Raw genomic sequence first — 16213 nt, 5'->3', positions numbered from 1 at the left:
ATCTTTGTATTGCCACAGATGAGTGGTGAATTTGGAGGGAAGGAGCAGAAAAGGAGACAGCCTCACAGCAAATTGGGAAGGTCTACAGCTGGGTGTGTGTGTGTGCTAGGGATTGAACCGTGTGTGTGTGTGTGTGTGTGTGTGTGTGTGTGTGTGTGTGTTGCTAGGGATTGAACCCAGGGCATTCTACCTCTGGGCCACACCCTCTGGAGTGATCCTCTCTAGCAGCTCTCTTTTCCCTGATCTTGGTGTTCTTACCACAAATGGTCTTTCCTTAATTTCTGGAAGGTTGTTGTCTCTGGTTTTTGTTGCTAGTTGTTTCTCAGTATAGAGTCAAACTAACTTCATCTAAAAACAACTGATTTCAACTCAATCTACCCCATCTCACATTTCAAACAAATTACTTCATATCATGTGGTATAAAGGGATAAGACTTCTTGAAGCTTATGAACAGAAAGGAGCCCTTAGCACTGCCAAGGCCCCACCACTGCATGCTCTCCTGTGAAGTCCAAGGGACCACAGTCCCTTTGAGCCTTCCAGGGTTGGGATGGTGAGATAGAACCTTGGTGGTGGCCTCTGGGGTTAGGATTGGCTATTTGTTCTCACATCAGACTTGAAAGATAGAGTTGGACCTCAAAGAAACCTTCCTGGAACCTGCCTCAAGAATCTTCCCTGCCCAGCTTCTGGTCTTCTGACTGGTCCAGTTTCCCCCAGTAGAGAAAAGGGTGGGGGATCTCACTGATAAAAGTTTTTGTAACTTAGGAAAGCTCTAAACATCAAAACCCTTCTCTCCTCAGTCAGGAGCACACAGCTGCCTGTGATGTGCTCTACCTCTGGACCTAAAACATTGGTATGGTTGGCATACTTGTTTCTTAGAAAACTCCCTATCCAGCCATGCATAGTGGCACACACCTGTAATACCAGTACTTGGGATGCTGAGATAGGAGGATCCCCTTTCGAGGACAGCCTCAGCAACTTAGTGAGGCCCCATTCAAAATAAAAAAGGTTGAAGATGTAGCTCAGAGGTAGAACCTGCTTGGGTTCAATCCCCAGTACCATAAAAGAAAAGAGAAAGAAAGAAAGTCCCTACCTGTGGCCCAAATAGCACTAGCTATAAAGTATAAGGATGCTTTATTTAGCTCCAACAGCAGAAAAAAAATTTTTCTCCTTTTTTACAAGTTGCCTTTGGAGAACTACAATTATAATATGAATTTGGGAGAGGCAGGAGACTGTGTGGAGAGGAGCCTTGTAACTGAGGGTGTCTGGCTTGTTGGGGCTGAAAGAAGACAGAAAAGGGGGCAAGTAGACCTTGAAGGCGCTGGATGTAGATTTCTAGAACATGTAATCACGACAGTGCTACTGACCTTTTTTAAAGAAAAGGTCAATTCTGTGCACTCTGTGATGTTTCAGATGCTAGGGAGCAACCTTTGGCTGGTGAGAGGCAGAGCAGGCTTTGGTGGCATTGCTGGCACTTGGCTCTTCTGCCCCCACGTTCTGAAATGAAGGGAGCCAGACGCTCACGTTCAGCTTCCCTCCTCAGAGGCCATGTCCCAGAGCTTAGAGCAGGGCATTTTATGAAGCTCTGTCTAAACACAGGACACAATAAAAATAGGCAGCAGCCTGCAGGGCATTTTATATATAATTGTCAGGGCCATTAAGTCATGTATGTGTATCTTTTTCTCCTAGGTTCATTTTCCAGACACGGAAAGAGCAGAATGGCTAAATAAGGTAAGATTAGAATATTTCAAATACCAGATACCAGTGGGAATTAGAAGATGAGAGACCATCTTTCCATGTTTGGAAATTTGGAAATTGGCAAAACTGGAGCTTGTTTAGACTGCAGTGGGCTGGCTTTCACTCCCCAGAGAATCCAGTCACAAGCATGTGCTGTTCCTTTCTGAAGAGGGAAAGCCTCATCATTGACCTGAGAAGACATGTTAGGCTCACCTCATATCACTGTCTGGCCTTGTATCTCCCTTCCTGAACAGAAAGTGCACAAATTGATTGCAAGTACAGCAGAAATTTGGGGTGGGGGGAACAACAACCAGAAATCTGCTTATCTGTATTATAGTGGGTGTTTTGTTTTGTTGCAGTACTGGGGATGCAACCTAGGGACATTTTACCTCTGAGTGACATCCCCAGCCCTATTTTTTATTCTTTATTTTGAAACAGGGTCTCACTGAGTTGCAAAGGGCCTCACTAAGTAGCTGAGGCTGGCTTCGAACCTGTGCAATCCTCCTGTCTCAGCCTCCCAAAAACTGGAATTACAAGCGTGTGCCACTACTCCTGGCTCTACTTTATATTTTTAAGATATATTTTTGGATTAGTACATTTGAGCTAGATTTCTTACCTTGTATTTTGTGCATCTTTGGGGCTGTAGCTCTGAAAGTTAATCTGTGCTTAAATTCATGGGTGCTTACCAAGATCTGTGTAATTTAAGATTTCCAGCAACTAGTTGAAACCACAGGATTTTTAGTGGTCATTAGGTATGCTGACATGCTTGCACAGAGTAGTTAATCAAAATAACTAGTTCTGCAGCTTATTAATGAGTATTTTATTGTTATAATAAAATTTTAAGTTATAGGTTAAACTTAAAGGTGTTAATTGGCGTAACAAGAAAACCATTTCCCTCTTTTATTTTTCAAAATCAGATTCTGGTAAACTATAGTGTTATAATTTTTCATGATGATGTGTTTCATGATGATGTTGTTTAACATGAGTTCTTTTCCCTTCCAGACTGTAAAGCACATGTGGCCTTTTATTTGCCAATTTATAGAGAAGTTGTTTCGAGAGACTATAGAGCCAGCTGTTCGGGGAGCAAATGCCCACCTCAGCACCTTCAGTTTTACAAAAGTGGACATGGGTCAACAGGTCAGCTCCTTCTTCAGTATCTTTACTTTGCACTCAGTAGGATTGCTATAAAAACATGAAACATTCTGTACCATTCCATATGTTCTAGAAGAAATTATTTGCCAAGAGGACTGACTCTTGCGTCCACAGTGCACTGGGGATCTGCCTCCACATGGATCCTTTTCTTGCCTGAGGGGGTCCTCTGTTGCCCTCACCCTCAGCCTTACTGTGGGTTGTCTTTCACGCTTTCTTTACCTTCCATAAAGTGCCTTTCTACCTCCTATTCTCCTGACGGAATTACCTTTACAGATGTATGGCCTCCTGAATGCTGGGATTACAAGCGTGTGCCACCATACCCAGCCTCAGTTTGACTTTTCGATTGACTGAAAAGCCTCATTTTTGTGCAAGTATTAAGAATTTAAACATTGTAAAACACAAAGAAAAGATAAGGGGGAGTTAAGTTTCAAACAAAGGAGTAAGGATGGAGTAAAGGGAAAGAATTAAATTGAAAGAGACAAGGGGAATAAGGGTGTTGGAGAACAAAACAAAAATATACTACATGTTCCAAGAACACACTGATACCTGGTGTTTACTGTGTGTTTGCTACATGCCAGGCAGTGTACTGTTTTTTATATTCATTGTTTCATTTAACTTCACAATAACCTCATGATAGAGATGCCATTACTATTTATATCTTACAGTTGAGGAAACTGAGAAACAGTATAAATAGCTTGCTGAGAGTCAAACAGCTAGTTTACTGTGTTAGGAAAGCAGAACTTTAATTCCTGTAGTCTGATGCTACGGCTGGTCTCATAACCTCTCTGCTATATTGCAATGTTTGATTGTTTTTAACCTCTGTATTTTAAAGTGAACTGATTCTTGTTTCAGCCCCTTAGGGTCAATGGTGTTAAGGTGTATACTGAAAATGTAGACAAAAGGCAAATCATTCTGGACCTTCAGATTAGGTAAGTTTTTATTTGTGTTATATCTATAAGATGATCAGTAATAGGTAATGTTATGTATTATTATATATAATAATCTTCCACCCATAAGGTGGAAGATATAATAAACATGTTTTTTATCTGCTGTGTGTTAGAGTTTGAAATTCTTCCTGGAGATTCAAAAGCTATTCTCTGGGTCTTGGTTCCTAATAGCCTGAATAATTGCCATTTCTGAAATGTCTTAAAAGAAAGTGAACACAAGAAAACTATAGACCAACTGATATCCCTTACGAATGTTGATGCAAAAATCCTCAAAGAGAAGCCAAGTGTGGGGGTGCGCACTTGTAATTCCAGTACTTCAGAGACTGAGACAGGAGGAGCATAGGTTTGTGGTCGTCCTCAGGTACTTAGTGAGGCCCTCCTCAACTTAGTGAGACCCTGTTTCAAAGTGAAGAATAAAAAATAGAGCTGGGAGTATGGCTCAGGGGTAGAATTCCCCTTGGTTCAATCCTCAATACTACCAAAAAAGAAATCCTCAAAGAGAAATATTAGCAAACTGAATTTAGATGTATATTAGGATTATGTACCATGGCCAATTAATATTTATTCCTACAGTAGTACAGAGATGATTCAACATACAAAAATCAGTCAGTGTAATACTCCATACTAACAGAAGGAAAAAACTATATAATTATTTCAGTTGATACAGAGAAGGCATTTAACAAAATTCAATACTTTCGTGATTATAAAAAACTAAAAACCTAGGAATAGAAGGAAACTATAAAAGCTATTTATGAAAAACCCACAGCAAACATTATACTCAATAGTGAAAGACCAGCCGGGCGTGGTGGGCACGCTTGTAATCCCAGCACTCGGGAGGCTGAGACCGGAGGATTGCAGTTTGTGTACAGCCTCAGCTACTTAGTGAGGCCCTCTGCAACATAGTGAGATAGCAAGACCCTGTTTCAAAATAAAGAATAAAAATTGGGCAGGGGGTGTGGCTCAGAGATCGAATGCCCCTGGGTTCCAGATCTGCAAAAAAAAAAAAAAAAATAGTGAAAGACTGACACTGTTTTCTTTAAGATCAGGAATGAAGAAGAGATGTCTGCATTTCACCACTTCTATTCAACATACTATTGGGAGTTCTAGCCAGACAATTAAATAAGAAAAGAAAATAAAAAGCATCCACATTGGAAAGAAATAAAATTATCTATTTGAAAATGATATGATCTTATATGTAGAAAGCCCTAAAGATTCCACACCAAAAACTGTTATAATAAATGAATTCAGCAGAGGACTTCCGGGAAGATGGCGACCGATAAATGCAGCGTTTACGAGTCCTGCTAATACTCAGTCTCTATTGCCACAAAATCAGCGCTTTTCATAGCCAGAAAACACCATCAGCAGAGAAATAAAAAATGTAAACACAAGGGACAGAGAAAAAGAAGACTCGAAGAATAACCAGAAACCAGAAAAGAAACCAGCCCGCATTGCGGAGCCGCACCAGTGCCATCATGCCTCACAGCACCAGGCTCCAGAGAGGAAAGGTAAACAAGGAGCTGAAGTGAGCAGCTGCGGATCATTCGGGTGTAATTCAGCAGTTCTTTCAGTGCAAAGAACGTCTAATAAAACTCCCAGTGGCAAAGCTCATCACACCTTCCAGGGACTCAGAACAGAGCTCAAAACCAGAAAAGAAATACGCCAGCCTCACGGCCAAAGGCATGACAGTGGCACCATATTGTCAGCAGCAGCAGTGAGTTCATCATGCCTGCAATGGCTCCAGATCAGTGCAAATTGTGGCCCCTACAGGAGAAATCCCAGCACTGCACCCCCAGGGACTTGCGCAGCTTTGATAATCTCCCTGGGTCTGAGATTTTGCAGTCCAACCCAGTGAAGGAGTAGTGGGGGCAAAGATACCACACCCTAGTTGCAGCTCCCCGTGGGAAAATGCCCAGCCTGGCATGCCCATGATCTTGTGCAGCCTCGATTAACTCCCTGGGTCTGAGACTTTACGATACAACACAGTAAAGGAGTAGTGGCGGTTGAGATTAACACAAACTCAAGATCCAGAGCACCTTAAGTGAAGTCATGGTGACCCGAGGAATAACCCAGAGAAGGCACAAACTTCTGAAATCATGGGAAAGAGGAACCACAATAGAGCAATGAATGCCCATAACCCCACAACATCAGAACCTGATAACAGAAATTCAGAGATCTCCAGAAGATCAAATCAGGAATATAATTGTAGAAATAATACAGGACTTTCGAAAAGAATTTAGAGAGAGTCTAAAAGAAATATAGGATGCAATAATTGAAGTAAAGGCATCAATTAAAACTATAAACAATCGGTTAGACCACATGGAGAATAGAATCTCGCTTCTGGAAGATGATCACTCCAAAAATGAATGCATAACTTATAACTTAGAAAAAAAATCAGACATCAGGAATCTGACATTGAAGAAATCTGGGCCCATTTTAAGAGAGCTAACCAAAGAATAATTGGAATAGAGGAGGTAAAAGAAGATGAAACCAAAGGGATCAACAATCTCTCCAAAGAAATAATAGCAGAAAATTTTCCAAACATAGAGCAAGAAGTTGATACAACAGTCCAGGAAACTTATAGAACTCCCTTTAGACAGGATCAGAGAAAAGGTTCCCCACACCACATAATTGTCAAAATAACCAATGTAGATGCCTAGCAGAGAATCTTAAAGGCAACAACAACAAAGAAAAGACCAAGTGACATTCAGAGGCAAACCAATTAGAATCACTCCAGACTTCCCAAACCAAGTCATGAAAGCCAGAAGGGCTTGGAGTAACATATTCCAAACTCTGAAAGAAAATAACTTCCGGCCAAAAATTTCCTACCCAGCAAAACTATCTATCAAATTAGATGGGGAAATAAGAAGCTCCCATGACAAACAGAAACTGAAGGAATTTATGTCTTCAAAACTAGTGCTAGAGAAAATACTCAAAGAGATTAACTACAAAGAAGAAATAGGTAATACACACCAGAACCAGAGAAACAAGATTTTCCATCCAGCAGACAACTAAGTAAAGAAGAATAAACAGTATTTCAAACAGAAGTAAAATCTTAACATGTTAGGAATTTAAAGTTATCTCTCAATAATCACACTGAATGTAAATGGCCTCAAATCCCCAATAAAAAGACATAAAGTGGCAAAATGGATTAAAAACCAGAATCCATCCATCTGCTGCTTACAAGAAACACACTTTACAAGTAAAGATAGTAACAAACTCAAGGTAAAGGGCTGGAGCAAGGTAATTCATGTTAAGTAACCATCCTAACAAATGTGAAGTAGTATTTCACTATAGTTTTTATTTGTATTTCCTTAATGATTAGTTATATTATGATAATGATGAGTGATGTTCATGTGTTTATTTGTCATAAAAAAATCTTTGGAGATTCATTTTCTCTTTTAGTCTTTTACCTATTTCTAAATTGTATTGTTTTCTTTTATTGTTGCTAATTTTTAGGACTTCTATTTGGAATATTAATATACCTTCAGATACAGCATTTGGAAATATTTTAACCCCTTCTGTCAGTAACTTTTAATTCTGTTTACATTGTCTTTGGATGTACAATATTTTTCTATTTCTTATGAAGTTTGTTTGTTTATTCTTTTGTTGCCTGTGCCTTTGGAATCATATCCAAGAAATCACTGCCAATTTCAGTGTTGTGAAGTTTTATGACCCTGGTTGTCTTCTAAAAGTTTATAGTCTTAAAATTTACATTTAGGTCTTTTATTTATTTTGAGTTAATATTTGTATATGGTGTTAGGTAATGGCCCATTTTTATTCTTTTTCATGTAGTTATTATTTTTCAATAATATTTAGTGAAAAGATTATTATTTCCTTCACCAAATGTTCTTGGAAACCTTGTCAAAAATAACTTGACCATATATGGAAGAAAAATAACATATCAAAGTTAATCAGGAAACCAAGATGGGAAGGGAGGGAGGTTAGGGATTGGGTAGGGGCTGATTGGGTGATGTGTGCGTGTATATCTCCACAAGTTTATCATCCCATTAAGATGTATGACTACAATGCACCAATAAAAATTTATTTAACAAAAAAAGTAAATAAATGAATTCAGCAAAGCAACTACAACACAAAAATCAATTGTATTTCTATACACTAAGAATGAACAATCCAAAAAGAAATTAAGAAAACAATTCCATTTTTACAACAGAATTAAAAAGGATAGGATACTGCTAAAAGAAATGAAAAAAGACTTATATAAATAGAAAAATACTTTATGTTCATTGGTTGGAATTTTTTGTGGTGCTGGGGATTGAACCAGGGGCATTCTACCTCCAAGCTACACCCCCAGCACAATTTTTTTATTCTTTATTTTGAAACAGGGTCTCACTAAGTTGCAGAGGGCCTTACTAAGTAGCCGAGGCTGGCTGCAAACCCGGATCCTCTTGTCTCAGCCTCCCAAGTACTTGGATTACAAGTGTGTACCACCATGCCCAGCTCATAGATTGAATGTGTGTGTGTGTGTGTGTGTGTGTGTGTGTGTGTGTGTGTGTATGTGCGCGCGCTCGCGCGTGCGTGCTATACTGGGAGTGGAACCCACAGGCCTTCTACCTCCGGGCTATACTCCCAGACCTATTTTTATATTTTATTTGGAAACAGGGTCTCACTAAGTTGCTGAGAGCCTCACTAAGTAGCTGAGGCTGGCTTCAAACCTGTGCGATCCTCCTGTCTCAGCCTCCCAAGCGCAGGGATTACAAGCGTGCGCCACCACGCCCAGCAATTGGAAAATTTAATATTGTAAAAATGTCAGTTCTACCAAAAGCAATATACAGACTTAGAGTTAATATCCAGAATATATAGAGAACATTTGAAACTCAACAATAAAAACAAAACAAAAACCTATTCTAAATGGGCAAAGGACTTGCATAGATGTTTCTCAGGAGTGACATACAAATGGCCAATAAGCACCTTAAAAGATACTAAGTCAGGTGTAGTGATGCACCACAAGATACTTAAGTCAGGCCTGTGATTCTAGTACTTTGGAGGCTGAGACAAGAGGATTGCAGGTTCAAGGCCAACCTCAGCAAATTAGCAAGACCCTATTTCAAAATAAAAAGGGCTAGGATGTATCTTGAAGGCAGAATGCTTTGGGGTTTGATCCCCAATAACCCTTCCCCCAAAAAAGATATTCAACATCATAATCATTAGGAAAATATAAATTAAAACTAAGGGAGCCAAGTGTAGATGGACATGCCTATAATCCTAATACTTGGGAAGCCAAGACAGTGGAAGATTATAGGTTTGAGTCCAGCCTCATCAACATAGCAAGATTCTCAGCAACCTAGTGAGACCCTGTTTCAAAATAAAAAAAATAAAATAGGGATGGAGGCGTAACTTGAGATAGAATGCCTCTGGGCTTAATCCCTAGTACACCCCCCCCACACACACATACACACACGAAAAAAACCTAGGGGACATATCAGCTCACACACATTAGAATGGCAACTATCAAAAACAAACAACCCAAGAAAGTAACAAGTGTTAGTAAGGACATGGAGAACTTGGAAGCCCTGTGAACTCTTGGTGGGAATGTAAAATGGCGCCGTGGAAAATAGTGTGACAGTCCCTAAAACATTAAAAATAAAATGATCCGGGGTATGGTGCACGCCTGTAATCCCAGTACTTTAGAGGCTAAGAAGGGGGGTTGCAGGTTTGAGAACAGCCTCAGCAATGTAGTCAGGCCCTCAGGAACGTAGGAAGACCCTATTTCAAATTTTTTGTATGTGTGTGTTACTGGGGGTGGAACCCAGGAGCCTTCTACCTCCAGGCTACACCCCCAGACCTATTTTATACTTTATTTGGAAACAGGGTCTCACTAAGTTGCTGAGAGCCTCACTAAGTAGCTGAGGCTGGCTTCGAACCTGTGCAATCCTCCTGTCTCAGCCTCTCAAGTGCTGGGATTATAAGTGTTTGCCACCACACCTGACCTGTTTCAGATTTTTTAAAAATAGAGTAAGGGTATAGCTCAGATGCACCCCTGAGTTCAATCTCCAGTACCACAAAAAGTAAAAATAAATAAAATGATCACATGGTCACATGTATTATCTTAGTTTATTTTCTGTTGCTGTAGCAGAATATATCAGACTAGATGATTTATAAAAAAGAGAGGTTCATTTTAGCCCATAGTTCAGAAGAACCCAGGGTAATTCTTCCTCTGAGCTACATCCCAGCTCTTTTTAATTTGATACTGGCGATGAACCCAGGGACATCTACCTCTTAGCTATACCCTGAACCCTTTTCATTTTTTACTTTGAAACAGGATCTTGCTTAGTTTCTGTGGCTGGCCTCAAACCTGTGATCTTCCTATCTGTTTCCCCAGTACTGGGATTACAGGCATGTGCTACTATTCCTGGCCTAGATGTGCTGTTTTTTACCTGTGATGTTGTTAGAGAGCCTTAGAACACCTGAGCTATAAATTTCATGATTGGAAAGAAAAGGTGAAATTTTCTGGTGATGAAACCCAAACTATGTTTTAAACATAGTATTTGCAAGACAAAATCAAATAAAAACTCATCAAAAGAATGATCCAGATGTTTCATTTTGTTATTTCATGTTGTTTTGCCTTGAAAATGGATATTTATAGTTAGTTGAAAATTTTGTCTATAACAAAAGTGTATATGTACATTCAGCCTCACAGTGTTGTAGCATGGTTAAATCTGGAAAAAGGTTGTTCCTGTGACCTGGAGCAACAAAAACACAAAAAATGAGCACATTTTTCAGGTTTTTGCTTACAGTCTGATTTTGGTTGCTTTTACTCTCATTTTATTATATTATAAACTTTGCAGTTCTTTGGTGATTAAGAATATAGTTAATTTCACTCACCTTATGTAATGCAGAATTTTTTCTTTGCTAGTTTTGTAGGAAATTGTGAGATTGACTTGGAGATCAAACGATATTTTTGTAGAGCCGGTGTGAAAAGTATACAGGTACATTTTAAAAATCTTTATTCCTTAAGTTTTTTAGTAAGTCTGTATTTGTGGTCAGAGTTACAAGATGCTTGATTGTCACTAAGTGGCCCTGCAGAATGCGTTCTCTTATGCATTCTGTTTTCCTGTTTGAGTTTAGATCCATGGGACAATGCGGGTGATCCTGGAGCCTCTAATTGGAGACATGCCTTTAGTTGGAGCTCTGTCTATCTTCTTTCTTCGGAAACCAGTAAGTCAGCATTTATGCCATGTTTGCAAACATACAAAATAATTGGTAAAATGGAGAAATGAAATTCTGTTCTGCTATGTGAATTTTGTGCTTTTATTCCTCCGAGGGAAACTGTGGGAGATTATTTCTCCCAAATAGACTCATGCCTGCTTCCTGGGTTCCTACAGCCTTTTTTTGGCTCTGTCTTTAGTGTTCATCTTCCCAGGGTGAAAACTGGCCCTCAGGGGCTGTCCTCGAACCTGCAGTCTTTTATGCCTTAACTGAGGGCTTCATCTCTTGATAGACAATGTTTTTCCTGATGTGTTTGTTGTAGAATATTTGAAAGCACAGCCTTTTTTTTTTTTTTTTGGATCTGGGGTTGGAACCCAGGGGCATTTGACCTCCGAGCTACACCCCCTGCCCTATTTTTTATGCTTTATTTTGAAACCGGGTCTCACTGAGTTGCAAAGGGCCTCACTAAGTAGCTGAGACTGTCTGCGAACCGTGGTCCTCTGGTCTCAGCTTCCCAAATGCTGGGATTACAAGCCTGTGCCACCACGCCTGGCTAAAAGCACAGCCTTTTTAAAAAAAAAGTATTGATTGTAGTCAGGCGTGGTGGCACACAATTGTAATCCCTGCGCTGGGAGGCGGAGACAGGAGGATCACGCAGGTTCGAAGCCAGACGCGCTGGCTTAAGAGACCCTGTTTCCAAAATTAAAAATGTATAAAATAGGTCTGGGAGTGTAGCCCGGAGGTAGAAGGGCTTCCAGGAACCCCAGTACCACCAAAAAAAAAAAGAAAGAAAGAAAAAAAAGAAAAAAAAGAAAAAAAAAATATATATATGTTGTAGCAACCATTTTATTCAGCACCTATCACTGAGTATGATCGATAGAATCTTGCTTATTTAATCCTCTTATCTCTAAAACTAGCTATTTGGGTCTTATGTGTCCAACTTGTACAACTAATAGGTACTGGAAACTGCAGGTAGACCCAGATTAGTATGACACAGAATATATGTTCTTAAGCACTCTATGTTAATGCCTTACCTGGAAATCTCCCTATAACCTTCTCCTGAGATAAACGATACTATGTTTTAGATGCATTTCCTTCCTTTGGGGAGGGTGTTTAATGAGCTACACATAACACTTTGGTGTAGCTTGTTTTTTTTGGGGGGGTGGTACTGGGGATTAAAGCCATGGACATTCTAGCTCTGAGCTATTCCTCCAGCCCTTTTTATTTTTTCTTTTCAGACAGGGTCTTGTTAGGTTGCTGAGGCTATAATCTTGAAATCAAACCTACAATCTTTCTGTCTTAGCCTACCAAGTACTAGGATTATAGGCATGCACCATCACACCCAGCAACTTGTTTTTAAGTGTCATAAAGACTTTTCTTGATTGATCTTTTAATACTTAGATAAGCTACGATATTATTATTTCAGTTGTTAGGTATGTCATTTCTTTTTGTTGTTGTTGTTATAAGTAGTCCGTAGAGTGGTGGCGCATGCTTTTAATCCCAGCATTCGGGAGGCTGAGACCAGAGGATCCCAGTTCACGGACAGCCTCAGCTACTTAGTGAAGCCCTCTGCAACTTAGTGAGACCCATTTCAAAATAAAGAATAAAAAATAGGGCAGGAGGTGTAGCTCGGAGGTTAAATGTCCCTGGGTTCCATTCCCAGACCTGCAAAAAAAAAAAAAAAAAATAGTACTTACCCAAGCATGGTGGCACACACCTGTAATCCATTCAGGAGGCTGAGACAGGAGGATCACGGTGTGGCCAGCCTCAGCTACTTAGTGAGGCCCTTTGCAACTCAGTGAGAACCTGTTTCAAAATAAAGAATAAAAAATAGAGCTGGTGCCGGGTGTGGTGGTGCACGCTTGTAATCCCAGCATTTGGGAAGCTGTGACTGGAGGATCACAGTTCACAGACAGCCTCAGCTACTTAGTGAGGCTCTTCGCAACTCAGTGAGACCCGGTTTCAAAATAAAGCATAAAAAATAGGGCAGGGGGTGTAGCTCAGAGGTCAAATGCCCCTGTGTTCCATCCCCAGACCCTCATACACACACACACACACACACACACACACACACACACACAAATAGAGCTGGGGTTGTAGCTCAGAGGTAGAATGTCCCTGGGTGTATCCCCAGTACCACCACCAAAAAAAAAAAAGGTAGTGATAGTGAGTACTTATTACTCATTATTAGGAAAAAGAATCAAGACAACAGAGCAGTTATTCCTTCCAGAGAGACTCATACCTTCTTCCTGTAGCTTCTGATTGGCAGGGCTGTCTTCGGTGTTCATCTTCCCAGGGGCAAACTGAGATTCAGGTTGTCTCACCCGTGCAGACAGGGTCACAGTGATGTAGGCAGGTGTCTCGTTCCCCACCATGGCCAGCTGTGCACTGCAGCCTCAGGGAATGATGACACTCCAGGGCAGTGCAGGCTCCGTCTTCCACTGCGCCTTCCTTTCAGCTTTTCCTTCTCCACAGAATGCCATCTTTGACCCTTGTGCTTCACTTATATCCAGCAAATTTTTGTCCTTCCGGAGACAGAGTCCCATTCTAATCTTACAAAGTGTACTGCAGAAACAGTTAATTCTGAAAGCAAGGGCTCTAAGTCTCCAGGGGCTCGGGAGGCAACTCTGGGTGGCTGCCTCTGTAAGTGCCACCAGTGCATGCTCTGGGCCAGCCTTTGGGAGGCCTCAAGGTCTTGCATCATTTACACTGCAGTATTATCTTGTGGAATTTAATTCAAATAACTTAATAAAATATTATTATTTGTTTTGGGGTTTTGGAGGGTACTGGGGATGGAACCCAGGGGCATTTTAACCCCAGGCTACACCCCCAGCCCTATTTTTATGTCCTTTTTATGTTTGAAACAGAGTCTCACTGGGTTTGGTGGTACACGCTTGTAATCAGAGCATTTGGGAGGCTGAGACAGGAGGATTGCAGTTTGAGGACAGCCTCAGTTCTTAGTGAGGCCCTTTGCAATTCAGTGAGACCCTGTTTCAAAATAAAGAATAAAAAATAGGGCTGGGAATGTAGCTTGGAGGTAGAATGGCCCTGGGTTCCATCCCCAGTACTGCAGTTAAGAAAAAAAAGTCTTTGTAGAATAACAGTATTGACAAAAATCAAATAGCTCTAGATTTTTTATAATCTTAGAAAACAGCATTAATAATCAGAAATAAACTTGTTACCTGATAGACAATTGTATCCCCCTTTATACATTAATAAGACATTTACTTAGTCAAGGCAAAGAGATGTAAACCATCTTAATGATGAATCTTTGCATGGTACTAAATATAGATGACAAAAGTTTTAGTAATTTAAGATACAAATACAATGCACATTGCATAAAGAGATCACTTATTGGTTAGCTCACACAGATATAAAACTCACCAGGCTATACTCCAGACCTATTTTATACTTTATTTGGAAACAGGGCCTCACTAAGTCGCCGAGGCTGGATTCGAACCTGCGCGATCCTCCTGTCTCAGCCTCCCAAGCGTTGGGATTACAAGCGTGCGCCACCACGCCCAGCTCTTATGAAACATTGAAATGAACCTAGATACACAGCATATTTAGCTTTTAGATATATACACATCTGTGGTCAGAGATATATAAACTTTTCATTTGGCAGTTGATGTTTAGCTTTTAACTTCTTTAGACACACTTTATTTACTTATATTTATCTAATTTGCCCATTTTAATAGCCAGTTAGTAATTTAAGCCATTATTTTATCTTATTTATTTATTTCTTTATTTAGCCGTACTGGGGATGGAACCCAGGGGCATTCTTCCTCCAAGCTACACCCCCATACCTATTTTTATTCTTTATTTTGAATCAGGGTCTTACTGAGTTGCAAAGGGCCTTACTAAGTAGCTGAGGCTGTCTGTGAACCATGATCCTTCTGTCTAAGCCTCCCAGAAGCTGGGATTACAAGCATGCACCACCACACCTAACTCTAAGCCTTTATTTATTTATTTATTTATTTATTTATTTATTTATTTATTGGGGTGGTATTGGGGTTCCTGGAAACCCTTCTACCTCCAGGCTACACTCCCAGACCTATTTTTATACTTTTTTTATTTGGAAACAGGGTCTCTTAAGCCAGCGCGGCTGGCTTCGAACCTGCGTGATCCTCCTCTCTCAGCCTCCCAAGCGTGGGGATTACAAGCTTGCACCACCATGCTCGGCTCTAAGCCAATATTTTTAAAAAAATCTTTAAAAAATAATGAACATTGCAATTTAAGCATTAACTAGGAACAGATAATATAATAGTAATTGGCTTAACCCAAGGAAAACAAAAAAATGTTAATGACATCTCTTGTTTTGATTTTACCAACAAATTTATTAAAAACTCAAATCACATGAACTAAGAAGTCCTCTTATTTTAACTTTTTACTTATTTAACATATATTCAAGGGAAGGGTTTTAGGGATAGATACAAAAGAACCATATCACCCATGATCTTGTTTGCACGCTTTAAGGTTGTTTTTTTTTTAATGCTGCTTTCTCCAAGCTCCACAGTTGAGGTTGAGTGCCAAAGAATGTGCCATGAGTGGACTTGACCATGCCGATTCCTGAAGCCCCACATTGGGCTAGCCAAAGAATATGTCATGGGAAAATCTGACAGTTCCAGAGGGTTCTTGGCTTTCATGGTGAAAATAATTTCAACATGCGCCAGTCAGAGATAAAGGCAGAGGTTTTAAGTAAAGATACACATTCAGGCAAGCATGGGCCAATTCAAGGGACTGGGACATTCTTAACAATTTAAAGAAAGGTCCTTTTTATTTTTTTCCTAAAATATAACAAAATCCAAATCTTAAGTCTTCCTCAAAATGTTTACCAATGCTTGTATTTAGTTGGGTCTTCCAGAGATGGATTTAACTTTTAAACTGACATTATAGTGTTAACCTCCAAATGATATTTTAGTGCCCAGAAGAGAAGGATGAGGCTGAAAGCTCAGAATCGCCCATTCCTTATATGGTGAGTAAGGTCACCAAACATGCTTCAGAAGGAAGGGGATTTTTTAGTTATTTTTAGCTGGAAAATATGAGAGCAGATTTACTGGGAGCTGCCAAGTAATTCTCCCTCGCCCTGGTGAAAAATGCGTCTAGAACAGGTTTTTTAAATATTTTATTTTTGTTGTTGTTCAGCTGATTGAGAAGTATAGTACTAGAGACTCTTATGAAACCTATACACATTTTTCTCCTTGTTGATTTAT

The 16213-nt window shown here is 40.0% G+C and overlaps 1 protein-coding gene across 2 annotated transcripts in view; it reads left to right on the top strand.

Annotated features, from left to right (window-relative positions):
- The window catches only part of ESYT2 (extended synaptotagmin 2), a gene marked incomplete at both ends in the record, with an annotated part of 97743 nt that overhangs the window by 22084 nt on the left and 59446 nt on the right, over nucleotides 1-16213 (top strand). For both annotated transcript variants that reach the window (XM_080700924.1, XM_080700923.1), the window contains 5 exons: nucleotides 1687-1728; nucleotides 2737-2871; nucleotides 3739-3815; nucleotides 10708-10780; nucleotides 10920-11009. In XM_080700924.1, the coding sequence (XP_080557050.1) occupies nucleotides 1687-1728; nucleotides 2737-2871; nucleotides 3739-3815; nucleotides 10708-10780; nucleotides 10920-11009 (417 nt within the window). The remainder of the gene's footprint in view (nucleotides 1-1686; nucleotides 1729-2736; nucleotides 2872-3738; nucleotides 3816-10707; nucleotides 10781-10919; nucleotides 11010-16213) is intronic.

This window comes from Muscardinus avellanarius, assembly GCF_963383645.1.
Source record: "Muscardinus avellanarius genome assembly, chromosome: 9".
In the NCBI taxonomy this organism is placed as follows: domain Eukaryota; kingdom Metazoa; phylum Chordata; class Mammalia; order Rodentia; family Gliridae; genus Muscardinus; species Muscardinus avellanarius.
The sequence above is the reverse complement of the archived record's forward strand: the minus strand, read 5'-3'. Positions and strand labels throughout refer to the sequence as shown.